The sequence below is a fragment of the Apis florea genome, unplaced genomic scaffold (genome assembly GCF_048593485.1).
Source record: "Apis florea isolate Af1SG1 unplaced genomic scaffold, ASM4859348v1 contig_1789_pilon, whole genome shotgun sequence".
Classification (NCBI taxonomy): domain Eukaryota; kingdom Metazoa; phylum Arthropoda; class Insecta; order Hymenoptera; family Apidae; genus Apis; species Apis florea.
This window is the reverse complement of record NW_028256481.1, coordinates 3,728,271-3,752,631: the sequence shown is the minus strand read 5'-3', so window position 1 is coordinate 3,752,631 and position 24,361 is coordinate 3,728,271. Positions and strand designations below refer to the sequence as shown.

The 24,361-nt window shown below is 33.1% G+C and overlaps 1 protein-coding gene across 4 annotated transcripts in view; it reads left to right on the top strand.

Annotated features, from left to right (window-relative positions):
* Tet (tet methylcytosine dioxygenase-like) overlaps positions 1–24,361 on the top strand; it is a 178,030-nt gene that overhangs the window by 69,032 nt on the left and 84,637 nt on the right. For all 4 annotated transcript variants that reach the window (XM_086910092.1, XM_086910102.1, XM_086910081.1 and 1 more), the window contains one exon: positions 19,265–19,339. In XM_086910092.1, coding sequence (XP_086766218.1) covers positions 19,265–19,339 — 75 coding nt within the window. The remainder of the gene's footprint in view (positions 1–19,264; positions 19,340–24,361) is intronic.

The following is a 24,361-nucleotide window of genomic DNA, read 5'->3' as shown; positions in this document are numbered from 1 at the left end:
CGCGGGATTGAACGCATGCCTCGCGTGGATTTGCCTGCACCTTCGGCGAGAAAGGAGCGAGGGTGAAATGGGGAAAGAAAAAAAAAGAAAAGGGGAGGATGGAACCGTGATAAAGTGGAGCCCTCGATTGTGGAAAGGCCCTCTCGCCGAATGGAGGCAAGGGTGGTGTTACGATTGTTGGCAGGGTCGGGGACACGACTGTCTGCGTCAGAGGAATCCATCCTATTTCCGATATCAGGGTCATAAGACCAAAGCAAATCGACCGTCCACGGCTCCCTTTAAAGATATCTCGTCCGAGGCCAATGCTCGCTCCTTTTCGAACGGACAACTTCGTTTTCGGCAGCTTCTGGAGTAGAATGCATTCTTCGATGTGATTTTGAATTTCGAGGGATTGTCGGAACGATCGATCGTTTCAATTGAAATTGAGAAACTTTGGTTGGATTGGGAATCGATGAAAGGAGGAAATTGATGTATAAAAATGTTGGTTTATTAGTAAGCTCAGAGGAATTCAGTGATAGAACGGTTTTATCAACGTGAACTTAAATTCTTTCTTCCTCTTTAAAAATTATCAACGAATATATCTTCCATATATTAATAAATATATGTATCTCCCATACATCGTGTCAGTTTTTTGGACAAATCTATCAATCTAAACCGTTCTATTATATCCGAATGGTGTTGCAAGAACAGAAGTATCGTTTGATTTATTCATGTCGAATAATTAGCGAAGCAAGTTTGGATAAAATACATTGACAGTAAGGTAACTCTGTTTGCAAGAACACCAATTTAACGTATCGTAAACTCGTAATCCAAGAATAAACCTAAAAAAAAAAAATAATAATACAAAATCCATCCACCTCGAATGCCCAAAGCCTGGTGAAACAAGCGAAAATAGAAACCAAGGTTCGACGATCCACAATATTGTTTCATCGTTTCCAAAGCCAGGGTATCGTTGCAAGCAACGCGATCCAAGAGAGGCGAGCCAAGAGGGTCAGAAGCGAAAGGGATAGGCCCCCGAATCGAGAAGGGACGGTAACTGACCTAGGTGACTGGTGGCAAAACACCGATGTTAAGCAGGATGCAACGGTGAGAGGGCGTCGTCCTCGATACCCTCCACCACCCTCTCTCTCCCTCCCTTCGGTATTAAGATATCAAATGGCCAAATCCAAACCTTCCTCCTCCTCTTCTTCTGAGTCTCCAAATGTCATGCCGCGTCTGTGCGAGCACGAGCCAAAAGAGAGAGGGAGAGAGAGAGAGAGAGTGAGGAGCTACCCTTTTCTTCCGCCTGTAATGTATCAGGCTTGCCCTCGCAAGCGCAGCCCTTCCAGGAGAAAGGCTCTCTCGGGGGTGGGTTTCGGGATCATGAATGAAATCCCTCCTGGTGGAGGGTCGGCTCTGGGGTGGCTGACCCTCCGCACCACCCCTCCCATTTTTCCAGAGAAGGAGGAGGAGGAGTGAAACACGAAACAATAACACGGAGTCACGTGGATCGTGTCCACGTGCCATCGCTCGCGAGAAGTGGCCCAAAGGTTTCTTTGATGGGGGGGGGTATCCATGGGGGTGGCGGGGAGGGATGGTCGGAGAGGTGGTGAAGCGTTGATTGGAGGGTGATTGGAGGGAGGGATTCGTTAAGGTTAACGAGGTGTTCAGTCTTTCTTTTAACAGTTTTAACCGTGTTTGAGCGTGTAAAAATGAAGTGTGTATGCGTGTGTAGGTTAATTCTGGGAGGAGGGGTGAAGTATTTTCTGTTTTTTTGAAGATTATGGTTAAATAAATTGTAATAAATTTTCTTAGAAATTATTTTTAAGGAAAATTGTTATTTCTTATATGAAATTTTAATATGTCTGATTTATTAATTTCGTTATAATCAAGCATCGTTATTATATGGATCCTTGTTTGATAGATGAAATGTCGAGAAATGTTTTAACTCGGTAAATAACTTTGTTACTCGTAATAAACATCATCGATTTTAATATAACGGAAACGCTCAAATTCGAGAAATTTTAATCACAAACAATAATAAGTACATTGTTATTTATTTGTTGGTAATTTGAGATTTATCGAGGAGATCAAATTACGATTAAATATAAATGGAAATTGTAATAAATTTCTTACAAAATTATTAAGGGAAGAAAAAATTGTGATTACTTCTTATTGATGATTACTTTTGATTATTAATATCGTATAAAGTATATATTATTAATTTCAATAGCTTGTTACTAGATAATATTTAAACTGTTTTAATTCGATAAATAATTTTTATTTTAATATAACGAATGCTCAAATTCGAGAAATTTTAATTTTAACGAATAAACGCATTGTTATTTATTTGCTGCTAATTTGAGATTTATCGAGGAGGTAAAATTTTCCTAAAGTTTGGATGATTGACACATTGGGATGTTTTTTATCGAAAGATGGGAACGAGGGGCGATGAAGGCGACGAGTAGTTCGAAGTTGAGGCAATAATAGATTAGGTGAAGGTTGTTGCAGAGTTTAAAATTAGATGAATGAAATATATCGATCGGCAGGATTACGTAAATTTCTAATGAGAACGCCTTGATTACGTAAAATTCTAATGAAAAGAAAGATGTTGGGGGTAAGCAAGGGGGTATTTCGTAATAAACACCTATTTAACGTAAATAAATAACCCTTTGGATCTGCTCTCGTTTTTTTTTTTTTTGTTGTTGCATGACCCACGTAATCGCGTTGAACGATTTCAAAGCAAAACTTTCATTTATTCTCATCGAGGTAAATTCGTAATCGTACACTTAAACGCCATTCTGCCGTGTACAAATGATATAATGTTGACGAATATCCCGCCAATTTTTTATTTCTTCTCAAAATCCAATGAAACGAATAATAAATTATATTTAACACTTGTTATATAAGTCCAAAACAAAAATTGTAGAAAATAATTTTTTAAAAACAAATCTACATATTTAGTCCTCTTTTTTACATATTATATGCAATTTTATTTATAAACGAAATATTTAATTGTATAATTTTTAGAAATTACAGATTATTAGAAATTTTATAAAGAATTTCGATTTTTAAAATATCAGATAATTAATTAATTGAAGCTTATATTTTTCAGTTATTTTTGAATAACATCAGACTTACTAACTGTCTGATATTTATATGAAAAATTTCAGAAACGTTTATTCTCAATAATAATGAATTTTATAACTTTTTACGTAATAAAAATTTCCGTTCTACAAATTGAATTATTTATACTTAACGACGCTTAATATAAAAAATATATTTCTTGCAATTAATTAATTAAATGAAGCATTGCTACGCCGTTCATGTCTTCGTTACAAATACGAGAATCGAATATAACTATAATTTATCATGTCAGAGAAGCAAATTAATAAACAAGTTTCCATCTCACCTCTTATATGTAATAATAACCACACGAATGAAAAACAAACTCTTCTAATTCTCAAGAAACTCAACAATTATCTTCTTCTTCTTCTTTTTCTTCTTACAACATTCCGATCATTTCGAATAAAGAAATTATACAGTCGGTCCGTGCGTGGCTAGGTATAATACCCTAGGTACAGAAAAACACGTATTAAATATTCCCCTGCTGTTTCAAAAGCACGTTATATCCATCAGTTACACCTGGTTGCGGCGTCGCGCGTTGCTTCCGTCGTTTCCACGGGATCCGACACCGTGAAAATGGCGCTCGAAACGAAGCCAATATGAGGATCATTGAATCGTATCGTTAATTTCTGTCCATTTTCGGGGTGAGACGATAAGAAAGGAATATAAGAATCGTGAAAGTTGTTTCGATATTATTTAATGGATTGATTATTAAATGAAAATATGATAATGATCGAAATATGATATCAATAAATTCAATAAACGTAATTGTGAAGTTGAAGAGAAAAATGAAATTGTTACGATTAATTAATCGTTATCGATAATTTCTTCTAATTTTTTAGAATCTTTTTTTTACGCGTTGAACTTTAAATCTGTATGAGAAAACAAGATGATGTTTTTAAGTATAGTTTATAACATAATACACAATTTATTTGTTTTTAACAAAATAATAATGATCAAGTAATTGTATTCAATTCAGCTTCAAATGCAACAACTCGAAGAAGAATAAAAATGAACAATTTAAAATGGAAGAAAATTAATCATATTATTGTAGATCGCAAAATCAAATTTGTATGTTTAAGAAAATAGACGAGATTTGTTTCGTTCTTCGAACATGTTATACACACTGAAATTTCGCATAATGCGTAAATATTCGCAATCTAATTCATCGAAGTGATGGAAGCATTCTTACAAGATTGGCCGCCATTTTCATTTTGCCATTGATGCAAAGTGAAATTCGGTGTTTGGGAAATGGAAACTGGCAGCTGGGGTGGTAATAGAATTGGGGGAATGATTTATCTTAATTTCTTGGTTTTTGAATAATATGGAAAGTTAGATGACGAGGAAAAAACACAAGGAAATAGCAGGAAGGAAATTTAATTGAATATTGAATAAAAGATTGTTCGAGCCAGTATATGATAAATTAACAGCAACAACAATTTGTACAGGCTGAATTATTTGATTACCTGAAATATATCACTCATTTTTAATATATTATTTAAAAGTTTTTCAAATAAAAATTAAATGGTTTCGAAGAGTACATATTCTCGTATAATTCGTATAATTTTTAACATAGAAATCGATGTGTCTCGAGGAACTAAATTTAAATTATATCGAAAAATCATTAATTTAAGATATATTTCAACTTGAATTTTGTAAAATTTGACAATAGTATTTCTTAAACTAATAATTTTTCGTAATTAGCTTAACTTATATATATATATATTTTATAAGAAATAACATATGCTATAATTAATACGAAAAATTATATAATTCCATTTACAAACTTGATCTTCACAAAGGTGATGATCTTCAACTTTTGCCTAAAATATTTTTCGATATCATTAAGGACAAAGATATATTTTAAATTATTTCGTTCATCTTATGTACAAGCAAATTCAATCATTTATCGCTTCATTTATCCAAATTTATCAAAGTTAAATAATAATCGTAATTATCGATCACATTATAAAATGTTTAAGATTTATAATATTTATATCCGTCCATCAAATGATGGTAATTTTCTCGTCCAGCTTTGTTGAGTAATCACATTTCTATGAGATTTTACCAACTGGTTCGGTTTTCTCAGGAGTTACCCTACAATAGGCAGTTATCTGGGCCGCTTGTTTTCCCATGAACAAGGTTGGAAGGTCGAGGAGGGCTTGTTACATATCCGACCGCTTATTAATCCACTCTGTAAACAGAGTCAGAGTCTTTTCAACTCGGCTCCCCTATACACGCGGTGTGTTTCGCTGAATTACGCTTGCGAATCGTAGAAATCGCAGATTGAATCGGATAAACAGTGTCTGCGATCGATAGGGACTCGGTCGATAAGGAATTTATGCGAGCAACCCCTCGCCATTTTCGGTCGGTCATGTAGAAAAAAATGTATTTTCCACGATGTATATGATTCTTTCCTTTTCCCTCTCGCCTTTTCTTCTCATATTTCAAGTGACACGTTTAGTAGTTGTTTGCGCAGTCAGAAAATTGGAAGTGGAAATTATTTCGATTGCAGAATCGGTCTTAGGTGATGGGAAAAGGAGGGATGAAACAGTGTATAGATTCGCGACTCCCTAGTTTGTTGGATTCTTGCAAACTTGTAATTATTCTCTGTTAAATATATCCAAAAATGATACGTTCGTTTCGTAACGAAAGGGTTTGGTTATAAAAGATTATAGTCCAAGCGATATATTGAGATCGTAAACATCGTGACATGTTTCTAATAGAAAAGTAAGCGTAACTTTTTTATTTTTTTGCATAAAAAGGATAATTTATTTTGATATAATAAAACATATTTATATTGATTGTTAAAACATTAATAAAATTAATCGCAACTTTTTAATTTAATTGTAAATGTATAAAATTATATTAAAATGATTTATATTTAATCTACTAATTTGATGAATTCCACGTTGATATTCAATCTTTTTATCAATTTATGAATTTAAACTAATCTAAACTATCTAATTCTAGCAAGTAAGAATCATTCATTACATATAATTATATTATATTATGTACAGAACATCATACGATCGAACCACTTGAATTTTCTATTTTACTCTATTAAATTAATCTTTATACCATTGCAATAAATAATATACACGAATTAAAAAAAGGAATCAATTATATATATATATATATATATATACGTAAACATTGTTGATACTCAATTCTCCATTTTTACAAATGACGATTATCCAAAATTCACCTTTATTCAACCATCACTCGTTGATAATTTAAACGCTCGAATTTTCAATAAAAATCACGCACGATGAGTCGTGATTTTCATATCAACTTTTTCTTATATATCATCGTACAATTTGCCATATTAAATTGTAGTTAAGTCGCGTTAACAAACAAATACAAAAGAAAAAAAAAAAGAGAAAGAAAAATTACTCCATCCACCATTTCACTCCGATATTCTGTGCGTAAAAAAGAGAAAGATAAATATTTGTTAGAAAAATAGTGTGTATTGTATATCTTGCGTGTCTCGAGAGCATAGCCGCAATTTCAGGCTCTTAGTGCGTGAATCGCCGGTTCGTGTACGGGGCACCCTAGTACACGGTGTCACGGGGTTGTATGGAAAGGCAGCTGCAACCCGGCCAAGCGAGACGGACCTAAGGTCGTCGTGTACTCGGAAACGTTGTAAAAATAATTATTAAAGCCGTTACCGTTGACGTGCCGCGCGCCCATACGATTCGCGTATGCGTCGTGGAAAACGAACCGCGAAATCTCAACGATGGATAACTCTGTCGATGAATTTTTCTCTTTTCGAATTATCCCGCGAATATCGAATATTATTCGTGAAATTGTGCATTGTTTTCCGGAAAAATTTGCGTATGCGGAATTCTCAAGCGTGTTTAGAAGGATTTTGTTTATCGATCGATTTAAAAGTTTGTTTGTTTATTTGTTTTCCCTTTGGTATCGAATATATGTACAGATGCTGGGATACACAGCAAATATATGAAAATATTGGTGGATGGAAACGTTGAATTTTATAAAGAAGAAACTGGAATTGTTGTATCGCTAAGTAATCGAGATTTGAATAATTTCATACGGTTTACTTTTTTACAGTACATGTATTAAATTTGATGTTTTACGTTTAATTAGAAAATATAGTTAAATTTTTAAGTTTTTAAAGCATGATTTAATTGGATTATTTATAATTTTTTATTATGCTTAAATAGTGATTAAATTTTAACAATTATCTATTAAAAATAGCTAAGGATGGATATGTGCTATCAAGATACTTGATAGCATCGAGTTGATTAAAAATTATAAACTGTGAATATATACGTAATATATTTTTCAGAAAATTTTTATTTTAAATAATTTATTTATCCTCGTATTTCTTACATAAATGTAGATTTGTATGTAGATTTACACACGATCACGAGAGCAATTTCACGTGCAAATCCGTTCTTTCAAATCATATTTGTATTGTAAAGAAAATTATAAGACAAGTTTCGTGTAAGTTTCAGCTGCGATAAGAACGTAAAATAAATGCATAAAGGCTATCATATTCGATGAAAGGAAAAAGAATTTTCGCAATGACTTTGATCATTGTATTTACGACATAACTATTCGAAACATTAGAAATAAATTCAGAAACAGAAATTATTATTATTATTATTATTATTATTATTATTTCTTAATAACACTAAACTTCCAATAAAAGTTCCAACAAAGTCCCAGCCAACTCTAGCCTCCTTAGATATTGCTCGAGCCAATTTATAATATCCCTAGTGTCATTAAGGTTCGTGACTTTCTCGACTCGAAAGTCGATATAATCGAATTAGGTGAAGGGCAGATTGAAATTTTACGACGCGGTTATATATCGTTACGAGAAGAACGTTGGCCGCCGAATTGCAACAACGGCTTTACGATGCAGCTGTGTTGCACCACGTTGTCGAAATTGATCGCGCGCCGACGATCCAACTGCTGCTTTGCGACGCATTTACGACGCGTTCACACGGACTGGATCCAACAACGCAGCGAGTGGCTGCAATTGGCGTGCCACGATATAGTTGCAGCCACTCGTTAAAGCGGGTCGAACGCAACCGCGACTCTTATTTTTCAATGCGTTTTTGCAACTTGTCGAATCCTCAAGGATAATGCGTACTTAAATGTGTTTATATCATTTGTAGCGAAATATACAATCGAAATTGCAATTGCCAATATTTCGAGGCGATAAAAATGGAGGAGAAAAAATGTAGTGAAGATATAGCGTTTGAAAAGTATCGTGATAATTTTTCATTTTTTTCATTAAGGAAAAAATTATGATCCGAGGTTTTTATTAAGATTGATTATTATTGGGTGGATTATTGGGGAAATGGTTTCGATTTATTTTTAGAGAAATGAATAATTTGTATAATTATGTATAGTAATTTTGATAATTTTAAAAGTAAAGTAATGAATAAATATTGAAGTAATAATATTTCGTTTTTTATTTATTTATAAGAATATTATTCTTATTTATAAACTTTGAAGATTGAAATGTAATTAATTATCAATATTTGAATTCGTGGAAACGCGGACAAATTTATTATAGTAGTGTTTATCAGTACTTTTGAATCAGTGGAAATGCAAACTTTTAAATAAAAAATAGATTTTTAATATCAACAGTTTTCAATCTCTTCACGAATACGTATTTCACCGAAACGAAAATTTAAAATTCGAATGATGCCAACAAAAATATCACGTAGAAATTTAAAATATAAATTTAAAATCCATTTCTTTAACCTTAGATATCTCTAAAAGATTTATTGTACATTAGATTTCCTTATTTTAAGATAAAAGTATAAAAACAGAATTAAATTAATATTTTCAATGATCTACAATATTTCATTTACTGTTAGATCATGGTTACTCATAAAGGTTTTTGAATGAAAAAAATCACATATATATAATCACAATAACACGTCCATTTATAATTTCTTCGTTTCATTTTAGACAACAAAATAATTTTATAAAAATCAATATAATTATCTCACCTTTCTCAATAGTGCTTATATAATTAGAATCAGCATACCATTTCAATCAGTTTAATTTTTCTTCTAAATAATTATATATTCCTTTCCTCAAAAAGGAAATATATAACAAACAATACGGATAAATTTAAGAATCGTTCTTAAAAAGTTATTTAATCGAAAGTAAAATTCCTATTTTCTTCAAACAGAGGCCACTACCAATACCTTTTATTCCCATATATATTATATCACTTGCAAAAAGAGTTTTGCTCTCGAAATGTAGCCTCGTAACCGCATCGGAAAAAAAAAAAAAAAAAAAAGAATTTCAACCACGATTTATCATCGTGGAACGGAGAAAAAAATCCTACCTCATCGGCGTTTAATTTCTTTGCACGATCGTTTACATTGGAACGCGTGCAGTCCTTAATTCGTCCGTAACAGCGCACGCACGTTGCGCCCTCGAAAGTCATCGATTTCGGCCGGCGACGCGGAAATAATTCGAGATTATTATTATTTCTTTGCTCAATCAATGTTTCGGCTCGACCGGCTTAATTCTCCCTACGGGAAACCGGATTTCTCTCCGTGGCCCTTTCGATTCCTCTCGGATTATTGCTGTTCTGCATTTCTCTGCCGTGAAAACCAATCCGATGTCTTCGTCTTTGACTTATTCAATCTTGTTCAAATCTTGTTCTTGTTGTTGAAATCCAATCAAAGAAATTACATCTATAATGTATGTGTTTAAAAGTATTTTATAACTTTGCAATAAATAATCGCATGAGAATATTTATATAATAACTACAATACACATGGTATTATTATATATATTATTCGTATACGAATATTATCATTAAATGAATCATTTGTTCATTCGTTTTATTCCTTAAATAAAGATCGGATAAAAGTAGTCCGCCAAGTTTTTCTCTTCTTTTTTCTTTCTTCTTCTTTTCGTCTCGATATTCAATTAAATAACAATTCCATAGCAACTGATCGCGTGTTCGCCTACATCGCCGCATTTCTGCGTATTTCGTATTTACCACGATCAATATTTCGTCTTTGTTGCGGGCAAACAACAAGCAGATTCAAATGCCGCTCTATGCGTCATTCCCCGGAAAAATTATACGGCACGCGATTTAACGTGTAAAATTAACGAAAGAGAGAAAAGGAAGGATAAAAATAAGGAAACGAGGGAAACGAAAATGCACGAAAGGGGAAGTGAATTTTTTCCTCGCGAAAACGTATGAAATCGTTTCGAGAAAACGCTACGTGCGAAACTGGAAGGAGAAAGGGAGCGCGATACGCGCGAAGAGAAGGAGGAAGAGAGAGGGAGAGCGAGAGAGCGCGCAGGCGGTTGCAAGTGGAGAGTTGCACATGGTACGCTCGATAACCTGTCCTTCGGACGTACCTACCATTTTTAACCGTCGCACTTCTAATGGGTGCAACGGCTCTTTCGAACGGCGCGCCGACCATCTGTCGCCCGCTGGATACGCTTTGACGAAATTAAAGTCAGCTGACCGAGAAAGCGGACGGACGTTTTTAACTATCGCGGGAATTTCGACGCTCCTTCCCACAGTGTTTTCTTCTCTTCCCGTTTCTTTCCCGTTAATTTTTAATACCCGTGGTTTTTTATCTGATGATGAATGACGAATTTGAGGATGATTAAAATTTTTGAGAATTTATAATAAGATGTTTTATATATAACAAATGATCGAGACGAAGATTGCAAGTCGATCTTTCAAATGTTCGTTGACTCTTTTAAGTGATTTTAAGAGGTTTATTCTCATTTTCGAAAAAATCAAATATACAATGAATATTTCATTGATAAATTGTATTAAATTTGATGTATCAATTTTATTCACCAAGCTTTTATTTCAATTTTGTGACATACGTACTATTTATAATCTTTTTATTGTTTCTATTCAATTTATATGTATTTATTAATGCTAGTTAACGACACTAGCGCCACGCGACTGTTAACTACTAACTACACTATCTACATTTATTCATTTATCTATTTACGTCTTTAGTTTTCCAATATTTGAATTATTATAATCCTAGAAATCCGGAGATATTTTATTAATTCTTCAAAATTTATTCTCTCTGAAATTCGAATTTTAATAAATATCGATTCTACTCTAAAAAAAAAAAAAGAAAAGCAATGAAAACTATCAAGCGTATAAAATAGAACATTGCAAAAGATTTAAACAAGATATAAACCTTTTGAATTCCTTGATCCTTCGAGTCGATATAACAAATCGATTCTAGCAAATCCAACTTTCCCGTTAATTTTTAATACCCGTGATTTTTATCTGATGATGAATCACGAATTTAAGGATGATTAAAATTTTTTAGAATTGATAATAAGATGTTTAAGAAATGATCGAGATGAAGGTTGCAAGTCGATCTTTCTGTTGTTTTTTAAGTGATTTTAAGAGATTTATTCTCATTTTCGAAAAAATCAAATATATAATGAATATTTCATTGATAAATTGTATTAAATTTGATGTATCAATTTTACGTACAACTTTTACAAACTTTTATTTCAATTTTGTGATACGTACTATTTAAAATTATTTCATTGTTTCCATTCAATTTATATGTATTTATTAATTCTAGTTAACGACACTAGCGCCACGCGACTGTTAACTATTAAGTATCTACATTTATTCATTTCAATCTATTTACATTTTTACTTTTCCAACATTTGAATTATTGTAATCCTAGAAATCCGGAGATATTTTATTAATTCTTAAAAATTTATTTTCGAACTAACGAATCAACGAAATTTTAATAAATACCAATTCTACTCTAAAAAATTATCACGCGAAGAAACACAACATTCCTTGATCCTTCGAGTCGAGTCGTAACAAATCGATTCCAATGAAATCAACTTTGCGAAAAGGTAATCCAGAAAATTGTCTCGTAAACGATTCAAAATATAATTCTGAATAGGTTGAGGCAGGAAGAGAGATGAAATTCTCAGGGCGAATCTCACTCGTGGATCGCGTTTCGAGACCATTGAAACCGACGTTTTGGGGAACGCGTCGCGACGCATTCAACATTTTTATCGCGAACACCCTCGACTGTGCGCGACACTTTCAGAGAATCGGGCGAATGCGTGAGCGCGAGCCGAGGAGAGGAGAGAATGGAAAAGAGCAGACAAAGGGACGCGCGGGTGGGATCTCGATGTCGAATTCTTTCATTAGCCGAAGGACCAGTCACGGAAATCCGGGATTCCGCACCTCTTCTCTATAGTTTTATTTTTATTCTCGTAACTTTGACGTCTCCTCTTTCTCTTTATTTATTTACTTAGAGACATCTAAGTCTCAACATCTTCGAGAGTTTTAACTAAAGTCGGAATTTTAATTTTTTTTCGTTTCAATTTATTTCCTTAAGCATTTTTTCTTATCGGTGGAAATATTTTTTGGAAAATATCAATAATCAATTCTTCTTCAAAAACCAAGAAATTAGACTCTGAACGTGTTCTCGTAAGATTATGTTTCATCAAAAAGCTTTTATCTTTTGGATAAAATAGGATAAAGGAATTGAAGCGCATCACGAAAAAAAAACTTGATTTTATTTACTGGATTAAAAAAGAATAAAAGTATCAATTTCCAAATTAACTTTTTCTCGACAATCTAAGCATAGACGTATACACCTTTCTTAATGGAAAGTAAAACTATCTTATTGATTTTTGTTTTCAAAACTTTTTCATTTTTCTATTTAAAAAATCAATTATCTTCGAACTGTTTCAATTCACCCTACGAAACCACGTGAACCAGAGATACATGGATCAGTCAAGACACGGTAGTCATTACAAATATTCTATTTATTTTTTTAGATCTCACCCTTCTGAGCGTATTTCTCTTTTCTTTTTTTTTTTAAGACTCGATTGGATAGGAATCTCGAGGAAAGCGTACATCGTACAATTATGAGAAAGGAAAATTGGAAAGAATTGTGATTAGATCGTGAATCGTTTCGTTTCAGTTCAGGGAGAAATCAAAATTTACCATTTCCTCGCAACGTTTACTGTCAACAGAAGCAGATGTTCCAACACTAATCATCTCATCTGAACAGGGCCATGTTTGGTTATAATACCATCTTCCTGGGCAAATGTTCGGTGTCGATGGGACTTTAGACAAATAAAAGGGCCGGCTGCCACCGTGCTGTTTCCTTTCCTTCCTTGTTTGAAAACTAAAAAGTATATACTCATTTTTCTGCGTTCTGCGAGCTTCTTAAACTTAAAACGGTCGGAGAACAACCCTTGAGAATTGCTTCGAAGGATCTCGGAGAGGAGCTAAACTATTTTTGAAGTATTCGTGGATATATTTGTATGCATTCAGATTCGTTGGAATCAATACAAAAATTATGAATTAATAGATCGAAGAAGGAAAGATTCTTGAAAAATAATTCAGTGGAATTAATTCGTTTTTTCTTGTTAATATATTATTGTATTGAATCCATTTCCAAAAATTTGTCTCATTATTTGCAAATATTGAGAAATACATAATCTGGTTTAAATAGTTTTTTCATGTTTTTGATATTGGAACATTCAGTTTTCCTCTGAGTTGCCAAGAATAAATGTTAATTAATAATATTCGAAAGTTAATAAATTAATAAGTAATTTATGATATATATAAGAATAATCTGAAGAAGATGAATCTGAAAATAATAAAATCAATTTTGAATGACATCGAAAGTGTATTTTGCAAGTAAACCAGACTTATTTTAAAAGGAAAAAGATTAAGATTATAAATATCGTTAAAATATATAAATAAACATGTAAATATAATATATATAATAAAGAATCAAAATATGTATGATATTCATCTCAATTAATATTGAAAGAATTAAAGAAGTTTTACATCTAGAGATCTATCAAAAGGCAAAAAGAACCTTTGAAACGAGCCAGTATTTAAAGAATTTTGCTCTAATTATCCTACGGAAAGAGTGAAGAAAACAGACTCTTATCTCATCGCAACTCATCACGAAATATCAGTTTAAATCATCCATCGACGTTCGAAGATTTCGTGTTTCTTATCGTGCATCGTGCATCTGTTGAGAAATAAGGAAACGTATTTACGAAATATTTTAATTGGCTTATCCTCGAATCGATGACAGCTGTCTTGGAAACGCGTGTTTCTAATTACCGTTCTAAACACCAGATGACAACAGCCCTTCTTTCTTCGTCGATACTTTCCAATTTAATTAGAAATTTCAATTTTCGTGTTTTTTTTCATTTTCTTCTCTAATATCAATATTAATCGAGTCTCTTATTCAGAAATTCCTTCGAAGACGGAATTTTAAAAAATTAAAAAAGCGAATTAAAAGTCAATAAAAATCGAAATCTTATTTTTCTAATTTTTGCTTGACGAATTGAAATTTTCTTCAACAAAATATCCATTTCGTGTTAAATGTTATCTGTGCTTATTTACACGAAATGTTGAAAAGTACAAAAGTATTCAAGATAAGTACGCTTATTAATTATAATATTTGGAGAATTAAGATAAATCTCTATTTAAACTCAATTTCTTTAATGCCTATACAAATTTCTATTATACATTGTTTACATTTCGTGTAAATATTTTTTCTTGCGTAAATACCTATCAATTATATTGCGAGGATAAAATGAAATTATTAGCGGATGTTATAATTGTAATTGGACAAAGAAATTCCGGGAACAACGTCATAATCTTGGAAGCATTTCCAAAAGAAATTTCTTAAGTGCAAAAGATTATACGAGAATTATAGGGGTTTTATTTAAAATTACAAGTATCATTGCTAATATTACGGTACGTTGCCTAACGCATTCATCTCGTAAGTAATCATCTAATAAGCTAATTATAACGCTGTCAAACACGCGCTTTCTCGTGCATCCATCCAGTTTAACTTCCAAGGAAAGCATCGAACCGAGCTCGAAACGTGGGATCTTGAGCGATATCTTCGATAAATATCGGTTGATAAAGTCGCTTGCTCTTCGTAATATTCGATTCTGTTAAAGAAAAAGATTCCGTTAAGGCAAAAGGTAGAACCTTTTTTTCTTAAGGCTCGTTAAATCGATATCAAATGTTATCGCGGAGAGAAAAAGACGATCGAAATGAGATTAATCTATAGAAAAATTTATTCACATATAGTATTATTTACAACGATCAAAATTATTACAAATGCACGATCGCAGGAAAATTTGACAAGTCAATCTTTATATTCCTTTTTTTTTTTTTTTTTTTTTTAGTAAGACGTTTATATTATTTTCGTACCTTTGAAATTAAAATTATTCATAAGATTTTTTTTTATTTACACGCAATAAAATTTCTTAAATTTCTTACGCGAAAAATACAAAATAAATAGATAATAAATAAATTTGCATGAATAAATAAATAATTTCTTTATTCACGCGTGAAAGTTTCATAAATGATTTTATTACAAAGATACGAAAATAGACATGTACAGGCGTAAATATATTATGGATAACAAATATTCTAATAGTTGGAAAAGAATAGAAGTCGAATATGTCGAAGTTAAAAACGTAAACAACTTAACAAGTTTTCATATATATAATTAAGATATAATCATATTTTAATTATATATATACAAAGAAAAGCTTGACAATTTTAATTTTAAAACTGGCCTCCTGTAAAAATTAGAAAATTTCTTCCCAATAGTTTTTATATAATTCTACCATCATATCTTAATTACATCACGTAAAAATGCTGGTATTCTTCTATTAATGCGAAATTTAATACCATGTCAAAACCTTCCCAACGAATGCCAAACCTCAATTCCTGATTTCTTTGATCAATAATAAATATTATTCGTAAAACATTTAACCAGGATTGAGATTTGTTCATTTATCGATCATCCAATTTTATAAGCAATTCAAGTTTGTAAATAATTTTTTCAAAGCGAAGCCAAAGAGCTAAAGAAAACCTATTTTAGTTTTCGAGGAATGTAATTATAAAGAAATAATTATCCTTTAAATTGCTTGTTTTAAATCGTTGAATTATTTATCGGAATGAGTTTATATTTCAAAACTTACGTATTTAGAAAATGGAACAGTGTCTAAATACGATTAGTTTATTTTCCTTTTGCAATTTCATTTAAAACACCCGCAAAAAAAAAAAACCGTTTATTAATTTTTAATCGCACGACTTATTCGTTTCGATCATTAACTCCATTCTTCCCGATTATCCAGAACTTATCAAGAAACATTTCGACAATTTTTATCCCTTAAGATCTTTTAAAAACTTGAGCCAAGTTAAACTTAGGTTCTACCGAACCTAAGAGAGAAAAAAAATCCCACGAGGAAATCGTCCACCTTGAAATCGTTCAAAACAAGAGCGTGCACGCATAAAATCCGTCGTATCGCGCGGCGAGAGAGGGCTGGAGGAATGGACGGACACAAAGAGAGAATGAATTTCTTTGCTTGGACGATTAATTACGCCCTCATTCCCGCCCCAAGTGCGGCCTCTCTTCACGACGCATCATCGATATTGACATTTGCCTTGCTTCCCTTCCACCCTCCTCCTCCTCCTCCTCCCTCTTCCCCTCCCCCTCGCGATCGTGTCCGCCCGCGAACCACCAAGGAACGTCCCGTGCACAGAGATCCTCGATCGTGTGCGTGCACGCACCTCCTCCTCCTTCCCCATATGCACCACACACACGCAATATATATATATATATATATATATACGGTTGTCCCTTCTAGCTGGTTGTTCTCCTGTTTACCGAGAAACCGCGAGATATTTACGCGAGAGAGGAAGAGAGGCGAGGTGGGGCGGGGTTGGTGGAGAAAAAGCGGAGAAAACGGGCGGCGAGCGAAGAAAGCGACGAATCGGGGAGAGGGAAAGCGAAGGGGAGGAGAGAGAGAGAGAGGGATGAAAAGCAGCGGTGGAGAAAGGAAGGAAGGAAGGAAGGAAGGAAGGAAGGAAGAGAGAGAGTATGTGAAACGGGGTGGTGAAAAGTGGTTGGACGTGATGCGGAGAAAGGAAGAGAGGAGGAGGAGGAGGAGGAAGGGAGAGATATGGAATTAAGGGAGCACACCCCTGTCTTTCGAGCGTACGCTTATCGAATGCACCGGCAACCACGCTTTTCCTCGTTCGCTCACCAAGACGGTTCTGTCATGCGAGGCGGCCAGGTAGGTTGGTAGGTAAGCTAGGTAGGTTGGTGGGAATGCGCGTACAAGGGAATTAGACCATAATCGTCGACGCGTGTGCCGCGCGAAGGGGACGTTTTCCGCCTGCCTTGGACCTCGATGTTCACTCGCGCGGCGGGTGATCCGCTCGCTCCTCCGAGTGTGCACCTCCTCACGACCACCTCTCGCTTTTTCTCTCGCTCCAGACCACGCAGGCATCTCTCTTTCTCTGCCTCCTTCTTTTATGAATGCCCCGTCCGCGAGGCAGACGGTTTCAGGAAGATTCCAATCGCGGATCTCTCGTTTGGACGAGGCTCGTACGATGAGTTTTCACGCGTTTTCCTCTATCTGCGTTTTGTTTCGTCATTTTGTCGCATCTTTCTACATCTCGAGGAATGAATTCGTTCGTTCGTTCGTTTTTCGTTTCGTAATTACTCGAATAGTAATTCTCTTTGTGAGCTTGATCATTTATGCTGCATGTTTATATAAATTTATGTCACATTTATGTGACTTGTTATGTGATTTTATATATGAATGGTATATGTATGGTATATGTATGGTATATGAGCAAGAGTTTATGCTTTATGCAAAATTCTTGTCAAGAATTTAAACAATTAAATACAATTCAAGTGATAAGTTAAAAGTTAATTATTTTTTTAATTTTAATATTCTTGCTTTTACTTTGTAAGTCTGCTTGTACTTCTATATGCAATTTATTCATGTAAATATAACCAATATAATTTAATTTGAAATTATTCAATTAACTTAAACTATATTTGATCCATTTTATAAATTACTATCTAATCACTTACATAATATAATTTTATATAACTTAGTTTCGTTTGAATATTTGAACGTAAGCAATTTATTACGCATATTTAAAATTATATAATTGATTTAAACTTATATTTCTATTGATTATATATCGTAAAGCTTGTTTCAAAATTCTTCCCGCGATATGTCCAAGAAAAACACCATTAAATCTACTGCAAGCGCCATCTATGAATGTGCTCGGAAAGTAGTAATTCTTGGTTCTGAATGGTAACACAGATTTCTGCACTGAACAACTGTCGACAAGAATCGATTACTTTATTTTACTTAAAGATTCGAAAAAAAAATCCATTTTTTCTCTTCTCTTTTGCATTATCGTACAATATTTTTTTCATATTTTATTCTCTCGCAACCGAATATTAACAACAACGTACTTCAAACAACGATTCACATAATATTTTACCGATCGTGTAATGCTACCCGTTTTTCCTCAAACCGAAAACTAAAATTCCCAAGTCGCATCCATACCTTCCGAGGCCCGAATACCCACCATTCCCTTATTCGTTTCCCAATCCTCCGTAAGAAAGAAAAAGAACAATCCATCTTCCCCGCTAATTAACTTTCTTGTGTATAATAAAATCGCGAACGCAAAAAACGAAGGCAAACAAACGCGAAAGGTCAAAAAGCAAGAGATAAAGCGGAAAAAAGAAAGTGATCGGACAATAACCGATAAGAATATTAATGGAGAAGTGTTACGAAACGATCGAAGTCGAGGATAAAAACGAGGCGAAAACAACGGAAAGGATAAAACAGGAGGAAAAATGAGATATCACCCTCGGTTAAACGAGAACGAATTTTCACGATGGTCGCGGGCCAATCTCTCGGTTCCAATTATCCCCGGTCATGTCTCGTTAATTCTGTTCGAGTCGATCGAACGTCTATCGGGCCCGCGGGCGGCAATCTCCAACCATCTTTCGCCCCGGAATAATCTAAAACGTTTTGTCGTCGAGAATCTAATCTAATACCGCTGGCCCTGGAAGGTTATACTTTTATTGGCGCGTCTATTGGGCTTAACGAGGTCAATTGAGGTGATACGGTTGCCTTGATTTTACGATAGTACATCGTCGGAACGATAACGATCCGAAAGCAACCGGGGACCGCGATCTCGCGGTTTCAAATCACTGCGAAATCGATCGTGTTCGTGTTCGCGATCGATCGCGCGCGGCAACGATCTATAAGCGCGGCACATAACGATATATAGTGGCTAACGAAAGTTTCGGTCGTGTTTCAGCATCTCTACCATCTGCAAACGGGCGAGGGTGCGTTCAGAGAAAGGGGGAGAGGTCGAGGCAAAGGTGCAACCAGGGTGAGTGCAATTTTTAATCGCTTTTTTTTATTTATAATATAATAGTTATAATAAAATCTTCGTATATAAAGATATATATATATATGTTTTTGTTAATTTAAAATTGTTATTAAATATGATCACGAACTTGTGGAAATTAAATTGATTATTGTTGTGAGTATAAATTCATATTTCTCATTCCAGAAAGAGATACGAACGTGTAAATTTCTTCTTTGAATAAAGATATATGATATTTTTAATTTTATTAAAATGATAAAACTTACAAATCTTCTTTTATGATTTGTTATATTTGTTTTATATTATTAAATTTTCATTAGTTGTTGAATTGTTGTGTTAGAGAAGGATATATTACATTATGTTAATGTTAATATAGTCTCATATTAGCTCATATAAATTTTTAGGATATATTTATTCTTGGTTCGAATGCTTGTATAAAATAAGAAATACTGTACATGCTAAAAGATCTCTTTTCTAATCCGTAATCATTGAATTTTTATAAAAATTACGAAGATATTCCCTTTGACATTTTTTTAAATTTATTTTTTATTACATTGATCTTTAAAAATTATTTAAAATGTTAAATTTCGATGATTTTATCCTTACTAAATTCGATATCAATTTTAATTTACTAAATGGAACAAAACTATCATGAATATTACTTCAAGTAAAAGAAGTCGAAGTTCGTGAAGAACCGAGTCTCCTTGACCGAATTTTGAAATTCAAATAAAAGGAAGGCACAACTTTTATCATCGTATTAATCCCTTTCAACGTCTGTAAAAACTTTTCGACTTTTAAACTGTCAAAAAAATAATAATACTCTTTCCGAATATATTTCTGTCAAATCCAATTTATTAATTGCTTTCTTCGAAGTGTATATAATTTTTAAAAAATAATCCTCAAAGAATAATACAATAAATATCCATAATCTTCTAACTCTATGAGCAAGTATATTTTTCCTAAACGAATCTAAGTCATTTGTATCTACAGTTATTTTAAAAATTTTAAAAAAATTCTGAAATATTTATTAATTTTCACCTCGGTGTATAATCATTCATTCAATCAAGAGTTTAAAAAATTTTTTCGAAGGAATTTTTCAAGGATGAAATTTTTACTTAAAACATAAATAACTCAAAGTGAATAAAAATAATAAACTTTCGATATCGCATTATTCGCAAAAAAAAAAAAAATAATAAAATAAAACAGAATTTATTTAATGAGATTTCGTAACGTAAAATATCTTTCAATTTCAAACTTCATTCTGCTCTTTGTCTCACATCGATAAATCCTGAAAATTGAAATCTGCGAAATTCGTGAATTCGAGCGAACAATTGCGCTCCGCCTACCTTTTATTACGTTCTTCGAAAGACGAAGACTCTCTTGCGGTTCAACCGTTCGATATTTTATTTCAATTCATTCATTCGTGTTCGGTAATGTATCTTTATTAATTTATTTTTATTAAAATTTACAAAAATTTTATCATTATTATTATTTTAAATTTTAAAAAATTATTTGAAACGTAATGATTTGATCGTGGCTTTCTTTTTTTAACGGAATATCATTTTGAATCTCACAAGAAATCAGGGATGAAATCAACGCTTAAAATTTTCGATACATTTACATTTTTATATTTTTCTTTCAAATATAACTTTGTACGAGACGAAGCAAAATATTAAATCGTGAAAAGTTTATTTTTTTTTTTTTTTTTTTTTTAACAATTCTATCATCAATCTGTTGTGAAAAATATTTCCAGATGAAATTTTTTTCCTCCCGAAATTTAAAAAATGTTAAAATTTTTATTTCACACAGAAAATCTTCGTCGATAAAAATTTTTCTATTCGCAACCCATTATGATTTACGTATACACAAAATTTCAATAATTTTGTGACTGACTATATAATCCCACGAAAGAATACATTTTATATTAAATATTGATATTAACACTAAAAAAAGAAAAATTGTAAGGAATATAAAGTCTAATCCGAGTTAAAGTGAGATCGTAAAAATGTAAAACGATCAAGAAATGACGTTGGCGCGCAAAATACCGGAGAACGCTCGAAAATAAGACGATAAAACGCGACACGAGCCGCGCAAATGGATGGTTTATTCTTTTCCGCAGCTCGTAATTCGTCTTACTTTCTTTCTCGAGCGAGATTTCAAAGGGAGAAGTTGTGTGATATGCATTTCGAGCACGATGTCGCGTATTTACGCCACGTTCACCGTGCAACTCGTTTCCGGTACCAACGTCGATTCCTCCTTTCTCTCGTTTTCATACTTTTTCTCATTTTCATTTCTTTGATCTTTTTCTTTTTTTTTCTTCTTCTTCTTCTTTCCACTTTTTCTTACTTTATTTATTATTTCTTTTTATTTCTGGGTGTTTCTTTCACCCCCTCTTTCTCTCTCCTTTTATTATTTCCTTTCTCTTATTTATTTCACTGCTTTGATATTTTTCCTTTTTTATTTCTCGCGTCTCTTCTCGAAAAGAAACTCCTCGTTTTCTCTCCCCATTTTTTCTTCCTCTTTCCTCTGTTCTTCTTTTCTTTTGTTACTCCGGTATTTTTCTTTTTTCGTTCTTTCTCTTTTTCTCTCTCTCTTTCTTTCGACGTTTCTTCTCTCGACAAGGGCACTCCTCTTTTTCGAGGGCCACTCGGTTTACCACTTATCCGTCACGTTTTCTAATTCCAGAAACGTGGTAACGCACGAGTAAACGGCCCAGCGCCGTTTCCCGCCACTTGAAAAATCATGCTCGCCTTTGAAAAATGAGATAGAATGCTCTCGAGATGAATTTTATCTCTCGATTGAGTAGTTGGTTTATACAGTGTGATTTGTTCAAATCGACCTGTTCGAAGGTATCTTCGAAAGTAATATCTTCGAGAAATCGTTTCGCCGAACAAAAAGTTAAATGATTCTTAGAGACAGACATAAAATTTAATGAGAAAAATTTTTTTCTCTTCAATCTGTTTCCCTTCTTACGGAATCTAATAAAATTTTATTTTCAAATTGATTCAACTAGTCACGCTTTTTTACCATCGTCGATAACTTAGGTACAATTTTTCAGACAGAACGTTAAACTTTATTAATTAATGTTTATCTAACGATTATAAATAATCATTACTCGATTAACGAACATAATCAATAATTCGTGTGTGATACAACAATATTATTAACAACAAATGTTTTTCAAGATGAATTAATTAAAATTCAAATTGTCCATTTTTTTTTTTTTTTTTTTTTCCTTCCTTTCCAATATCAAATCTCTATTAATGAGAAATCTAATAATTAATTTATTCACGAAATAGATATGGCCAATGCGAAATTTCCTTCATTTGACACATATGCAATCAGTGTTACGATTTTTTTTATCTGTTTATCTCTCCGTACTCGAATCGAAAAGAACGGAAAAATCAGGATGGGACGAGAAAAACATTGCACGGGCGAACCGAGCGTTGACTCGATGTTTGTTTTACAGTTGCGTGAACAGCGGCGTTTTTTCTTTAAACAAAACCGCGGTGGTCGCGCGAACTTGGCTAATAGGAGGAAATTTGATTGTCTTGGACGAGAGCTCGTACGAATGTTTCCACTTTCCTCCTGAATCGAAAAATAAACAGTGGTTTGTGTTGGAAGAAGATAATTTCGCGAATATTATCGGAGATATTTATATTTATGTAAATGAATATAGAATATACGAAAAACGATGAATTTAACAATGGGAGTGGAATTAATGAAATAACGAATAAAAGTGTAATTCTAAAACGAATTGTGCAATTGTTTAATTAAGAAATTTGAAATTCGATTCTCAGATCGTCGCAAAGTTAAAATGAATCAAAAATCAAATTGTGTACTTTTATTTTAAATATACTTTAAAATATCTAAATAATCTCGAAAATTATATTTCAGGAAAAATCAAAAATAAAATTGATCTTTAACTAAAGTTACGAGCGATAAATAAAAAAAATGTTAAAAAAATATTAAAATAGCTATACTTCCTTGAAACTGTGAAGTTGTAAATTTAAAATCTTCTCTGACAATCTGTTTTCGAGCTGTCTCGATGTGAAGTTTTTAAACGAGCACCCTGTATATTATTGTTATTTTAAAATAATAATAACAATAGAAAAAAATAATAATAGCTTCTTACAAATAAATTGACAGAGACGTAAGCAGCAATCATAGTTTTATTACGTTTACGTTTTAATTCGAAATAGTAATGCAATATCTATATTATCCACTGTTGCAAACGTCCTCCCAGTTTACAACAAAATGGAAATAGTTGAACGCGAAATTTAATTTCCTCCACGTTTATCTGCTCGAAACGTTCCTCGTTGAAGCGAGGTCGCATTTCGAATAAATTTCTTGACGATTACGAGGTAGCCTCGAAGGAGTTCGAGAACTGACATTAAGCAACGTGCTATGCTAGTACGGTATTGATCGACGAGGGGCGCGCGTGTGCGCGTTACACCGCCATGTTTGAAATGCGTCCAACCTGTGCGAGTGTAATCTTGTCCTCGTTGCATTTACGTCGTAGTAAAAAAGAAAAAAAAAAAAACCACGTGCCAGACGCATCTTTGCAACTCTTCTCTTCGTTGTTTCCCGTCGATTTATCCCGTGCCCGATACAAAATGCTGCTCCTCCCCCCATCCTCGAAACTTCGCGCCTTCTGCTTGCTTCTGCGAGGTTCGAGCGGACTCGCGATCCATTTTTCAACTACTTCCGGTGAACACGGAATCTTCTGCAAATTGATTGTCTTTGATTGTAATTAGAAGAATTGTTACACGAATTTGACACGCAGTTGATCCTTTTCCCTCTTCGTTTAGTTTTGTCGTAATTGAATCAAAATGAAATCTTTCTTTCGATAAATATTTTGGAATAATTTAAAGTATTCAGAGAATTATAGAGGGGGTTAATTGGTGATAAATCTCGACTTATTTATCTGTAGCGATAAATGTTTCGCAAAGTATCCCGAAAATGTAGGAACATAATTTAATAATTGGAGATTCCTGAGATAATTTCAAATTTTCCCCTTGCAAA